General features: G+C 39.0%; 1 protein-coding gene across 1 annotated transcript in view; it reads left to right on the top strand.

Moving 5' to 3' along the window:
* The window catches only part of LOC137633002 (uncharacterized), a 7,178-nt gene extending 2,873 nt beyond the window's left edge, over positions 1–4,305 (top strand). The window contains exons 2-3 of the mRNA XM_068365171.1: positions 354–608; positions 3,089–4,305. Coding sequence (XP_068221272.1) covers positions 354–608; positions 3,089–3,736 — 903 coding nt within the window. The 3' untranslated portion in view covers positions 3,737–4,305. The remainder of the gene's footprint in view (positions 1–353; positions 609–3,088) is intronic.
* Positions 4,306–6,175: the final 1,870 nt, after the last annotated feature.

The following is a 6,175-nucleotide window of genomic DNA, read 5'->3' as shown; positions in this document are numbered from 1 at the left end:
TTAGTCCCTGTAATTGGTCACACATCATTAATATGAATAGAATATGGCAGAAAAATATACTAATATAATTTAGAATTGAATAGGTTAGATGGAGTAACAAATAATATTAACAATAAAGCACTACTATTATTATGAATCCTCTCGAGATATTGTGATCATTGTAAAAATAAAACCATGTTATTAATGTAGTTTAAAATCAACTCCAATTATGTGCATTTAGGTAATGTTTGTCATCTACGAAGGAAGAATGTTTAGTGATACTTATTATGTCTTGCATACCCACCTTGTGTTGGGAAGTCATACCTTGTTTTTGTAAAGATCCTACTAGTCAAAATAACAATTTTATATTCCAGGCCCTTTTACCACTCTGTATATCCTGCTTGGGACAATGGCAGGTTGACGCTGCTGGAGAACTGAGGCAAGTGTCCTCGGGGGGTGTAGTCTATGCGGCGGCGCCCGAGGAACGTGGGGCTTATGCTGTGGGAGGCTCCAAGGGGCAGTCCCACTATGGGTATAACACGGGCACGGGCATCGCGAAGGTGGAGGTGCGGCGCCCCGATGGCTCTGTGGTCGGGTCTTACAGATATTTCGATCCTAATGGAAAGCAGGTCAGTTTTGAGGTCAAGGTATACAATGTCACTATCTATTGGGTTGGAATAACTTTACTTTCTTATTACTGCTATAATCCTTCCTGGTATCCTTCTGCTTCACCATGTGTTCCTGGTACTCTTCTTACCACTAGGCTCCCCAATATTCCCTTCTAACTACTGCTATAATCCTTCCTGGTATCCTTCTGCTTCACCATGTGTTCCTGGTACTCTTCTCACTACTAGGCTCCCCAATGTTCCCCTTTAACTACCTGGTACTCCTGTTTTCCTTTAGAATTTCCGGGTTTGTCTTCCTTTGGAATGACCACTTGCAACTCTCCATATCTACTACCAGGCTTCCTAGTACTATTCCTCAAATCCTCTTTATCACCAGGATTCCTGGTACTCATCTTTAGTTACATTAACTTTCCTAGTATCATTCTTCTTTACTACCATGCTTCCTAGCAATCTCCATTTTACATTAATCTTCCTGGTATCATTCCTCTTTACTACCAGGCTTCCTTGTACTCCAATTCTACATTAACGTTCCTGGTATCATTCCTCTTTACTACCAGGCTTCCTAGTAATATCCTCTTTATGCTAGTCTTCCAGTTATTTTCTCTCTTGGCTACCAGGTGTCGAGGTTTCCTGGTATTCTTTTTTATTAATTGACTTGAATTTACTTTTTCTTTCAACTTCCAAGGACTCTGAAACTCTTACATTTTACTTCCAGGCTGTTTGGAACTCTGTCTCTATTACCAGGTTTCCTGGTACTCATATTTTTACAATCTGAGTTTTTGGTAGTCCTCCATTTTGATACCAGGCTTCCTAATATTCTTCCCTTTGTAGTACAAGTCTCCCAACCACAGTTTATTTTTACTACCAGAATTCCCTGTACTCTCCGTTTCAAGCTTCCTGGTACTCATCCTTTTAACTATCAGGGTTCTTGGTAGTATTTATTTTTACCACCAGAATTCTCTGTACTTGTCATTTCAGGCTCAGGATTCCTGGTATTCTTCCTTATAAATGTCAGGCTCCCTGATACTCTCATTTTTATCACCAGACGTCTCTGTAATGTTCATTTTTGCACCAGAGCTTCCTGGTATTCTTCCATGTTACTCACAGGCTTCCTTGTATTCATTGTTTTACAGCAAAACTTCCTAGTAAGCTACTCTTCCCTTTAATTACGAGGCTTCCTGGTATTTCTATTTTATCACCAGATTTCACTGTACTCTGTTTTCACTTCCTAGTACTTTTCTGTTTATCTACCAGGTTTCCTGCTACTATTCCTTTTTACTAGCAGACTTCCCCTGATACTCTTTGCTTTTACCTCCAAGGTTCTTGATGCTCGTCCTTTTAACTACCAGGCTTCCTTGTACTCTTTCTTTTTACTACCAGCCTTCTCAGTATACTTCGTTTTCACTCCCAAGCTTCTTAGTATTCTTCCATATCATCACTAAGCTTAAAGGTATTCTTCATTTTACAATCAACCTTCCTTGTACTCTTACATTTTACTAATTTCCTGGTACTATTACTCCTTGTTATCAGACTCTTTGACGCTCCCATTGTACCACTAGTCTTCCTGGCCTTATTCCTCTTCACTACCAAACCTCCTGGCAAGCTCTTTTTCTTGTTGCTACCAGGCTTCGCGATAGTACCAGTTGTTCTGGTATGCTGTCACTTTTCTATCAGGGTTTCCGATACTCTCTTTTACTACATGTCTTCTGGGGATTTATTATTTTTTATGTACAGCTTCATGGCAATGACATTCTTACTTTTTCAGTGTCAGACCTTGTAGCATCTTCCAATATACTTACAGGGTTATGGGTACTCTCCATTTTTACAACCATACTTTCCTTAATCTTTCTTTTTACTGCCATCTTTTGTAATCCTTTTTATACTATTATTAGGTTTCCTGATACTTTGTCCTTTTACTACCAGGCTTCCTGATACTTTGTCATTTTACTACCAGGCTTCCATACTCTCTTCTTTTATTAATCATGTTTCTTGTACGCATTCTTCTTTATACTAAGCTGCTTCTTACTCTTCTTTTTTTTACTACTAATCTTTCTAATACTCATTATTTTCAATATTGGACTTCCTTTAACGCTTCAATTTTACTACCAGGTAACCTGGTACTTCCTTTTCTTTATTAACAGGATTTTTATACTTTTTCCTATTAGGTTTCATGGTGCCCTTCCCTTTGCTATCATGTTAAGGTAACAAATGTGCTTGAGGGGCACATGGACAGGAACATCGAGGCTTATAAATTAGCAGAAGACCTTTGGAGTTTTATTTTTAATGAAGCCGTGAAGTCAAGAGATACAATCTGATAAGAGGATCATATTTCAAATAAAATCTACTCATGTGTGGTTAAGTTAATGCAGGTAAATTCATTCATAGCCTGTTACTGCACGGGGAGTATGTCTATTGATTGTCGTTGACGGGAAGATTGTATACAATTTAATATATTTAATGCAAGCCCACCTTTATTTTTGCAGGTCGTCCGTTCCTATATAGCTGATAACAAAGGCTTCCGCGTATTGGGTAATGACCTCCCAATCAGTCCAGACACTCCCGCTTCTAAGGTCTATGGTGCCCCGGCCCTCACAGGAGCCTTCGAGGGCACAAGCGAATTCGATATCCCTCCTCCACTAACCGGTGGGTCTGGGATAAGTCATCAGTCACAGCTGGTACAGCAGCAACAGCAATATACTCAGATACAAGACACCTCCGCACAAGATGAATTCCAGCGACAGCTAAAACAGTTGGAACAGCAAAGGGAAGCAGTTCTAGTCCAACAACAGAAACTCGAGGAGCTGCAGGGGCAGATAGAAGCTCAACAGCGGGCGTTGAATCAAGACCTTGCCCAGACTCAACTTTCCCCCAGGAAAGTTTCCTCTGAAGTCATTTCATCTTCTTCGCTCCAAGTGCATCATCCATATTACCGAGCATCAAACACATTAACAGGGGGATATACGTCCCCTTATTATTACTACGATAAGCACTTGAACTATGACTTCCCTGCTGGATTCGCCTATGCTGGTCTCCCAGTGACAAGACCTCAACAGGTTAGACGTGGTTGCTACCCAGGTAGCAATGAACTGGGATGCGGTCACAATTATATCATTGGCCGTGCTCGTCGATAGCAACGTTTTCTGCAAGACAGATGTCTGTATGTTACATGTCGGGTAGATATTGTTATGGGACAGAGAGGACGCACTGGCTATCACAAATTATAGCCTCTAATAACCCCATTTTGGATAAGATTGCTACAATTTTCATTAGTGACACGAAGGTATGCTTCGGTAACTACTTTTAATTTCATGTTTTCAACAGTCTGTCAGCGATCGGGCAAATTTTGGTGATGGTCTTTTGAGTCTGGTAAAAGGTCTAATTAGTGTAGTTAGTGGTGTCTACTTGTTTTGTAACTGAAGGGTTTTCAACGCCTTTTAATGTTCATCATGTGCTGTGTGTAGATGTAGGAAAATGACCAACATTCCCCCCCAGAAGCATGAATCAAATTTACAGTGATACAAAATACTGTGGTTCTATTTAATCTTCAGATTAATTAACTAAATCAAGAAAATATTTTCATTTGTGTTATGTAAAGAAAGTTGCCTTAAAGTTCCCAAGGGGATCTGTTTATAATATTGAATGATGTGTGTAACCTACAGTGTGATATATCTCTAGAAAAATAAAGTTATTATAGAATTGTTTTGTTAAGTATTGCTCTATACCTTCATTAGCATTCTGTCAAAAATATCTTAATTGAAATTTTTTCCAGAGCCATTCACTGTGACTTAATTGAAATGTTTAACAGGGTCTCTGCATTTGAATGAGATGATGTCAAACACTATTAGTAAAAAGGTTATAAGTAATAGGAGATAAGCCAAATGGGAGAATACGTGGACAAGAGCTGTGAATCTGGCTTTAACTATGCTAATAGTAAAGTGATCACGTACTTAACATATGAGATTAAACCACAAATAAAAAATTCGCTAGTGACCATAGAAATGATAGGAGAAGCCTTACATTACCAATGCATTTTGGAGAACAGAATAAAGGGAAGAGGAAAACTTGAGACGTTCAGTCAGCATAAATACTAGATACCGTACCCCTATTAATACTTTATTTCATAGGAAAGTATACAGGCCAATAATGAGTAGTAGTCACGAGTAAAAAATTATTAATCTGGATGTTGTTAACACCTATGACATTTCGTACTATAAGAAATGTTTAAAGGACCTCTCATCATATTACTAAAGGGATGGAAATAAATATGATGAAAGTGAAAAGACAGATGATCTTCAGTGTTGTCAGATGATTAGTGAAAAAAGATGTGTAAAGAATATGCAAGAATATTCTAAGTTGGTGTAGGCAAAAAGGAAAAGAGCCGTAACCAGAGAGAGATAGATCCAACATCGGACTGTCTTGCCAGTTCTAGAAGGATCCTAGCTCTCTGGGGGTAGTATCTCAACGGGCGGCTGGTGCCTTGGCCAACCTACTACCTGCCTTTTTTAGGTTTGCTTTAAGACTATAGAGCTTTTATCACAAAACTCATTTAGTCTATTCTATGTTCTTCCTTTTATGACAAATGCTTCATCAACGCCTTAGGCTTTGAGCCTCTTCTCATAATTAAGCGTGAAGTGTGCATATTCACATTAATAAGCTTTGAAAGTGCATCTCATTGGAAAGCTTGAATTATCAATTTTCTCATTTTTGGACTTTGAGTGTATCTTTCCTCATTAATAAGCTTAGTGTGCGAAATTTCTCATTGTCAAGCGTTTATTGTGTACTTTCTCATTGCTAAGCGTGGAGTCTATGTCTCCATTGTTGGGCCTCTGTTGCGTATCTTCTCTCTAGGAAGTATGGATTAAGCATTTTCTCATCGAGAAGCTTAGATTGCACATCCCATCAGAAAGCTTAGGTTGCAAATCTTCTCTTCAGAAAGCATAGATTGCGCATCTACTCATTAGGAGCCTTATATTGCGGGTCTTCTCGCCCGAAAGCTTAAATTGGACATTGTCTCATCGGGAAGCTTAGATTGCACATCTTCTTGTTGGAAAGCTTAAATTGCATCCCTTCTCATTAGAAAGCTTAGATTTCGCACCTTTTCATTGGGATGCTTAGACTGCGAATCTTCTCATTGGGAAGCTTAGATTGGACATTTTCTCCTCAGGAAGCTTAAATCGCACATCTTCTCAACAGAAAGCTTAGATTGCGCATCTACTAATTGGGAAGCTTAGATTGCGGTCTTCTCACCCGAAAGCTTAAATTGGACACAGTCTCATCGGAAAGCTTAGATTGCACATCTTCTCATTAGGAAGCTTAAAATGCTTCTCTTCTCATTAGAAAGCTTAGATTGCGCACCTTCTCATTGGGAAGCTTAGATTGGACATATTCTCCTCGGGAAGCTTAGATTGCACATCTTCTCATTGGGGAGCTTGAATTGCGTCTCTTCTCATTACGAAGCTTAGATTGTGCATCTTTTCATTCGAAAGCTTAGATTGCACATCTTCTCACTGAGAATCTTAGTTTGCCTAAGTTATCATTGGGAAGCTTAGATTGTACATCTCATCAGAAAG

The sequence above is a fragment of the Palaemon carinicauda genome, chromosome 42 (genome assembly GCF_036898095.1).
Source record: "Palaemon carinicauda isolate YSFRI2023 chromosome 42, ASM3689809v2, whole genome shotgun sequence".
Taxonomy (NCBI): Eukaryota; Metazoa; Arthropoda; class Malacostraca; order Decapoda; family Palaemonidae; genus Palaemon; species Palaemon carinicauda.
This window is presented reverse-complemented; position numbering and strand designations above follow the sequence as displayed.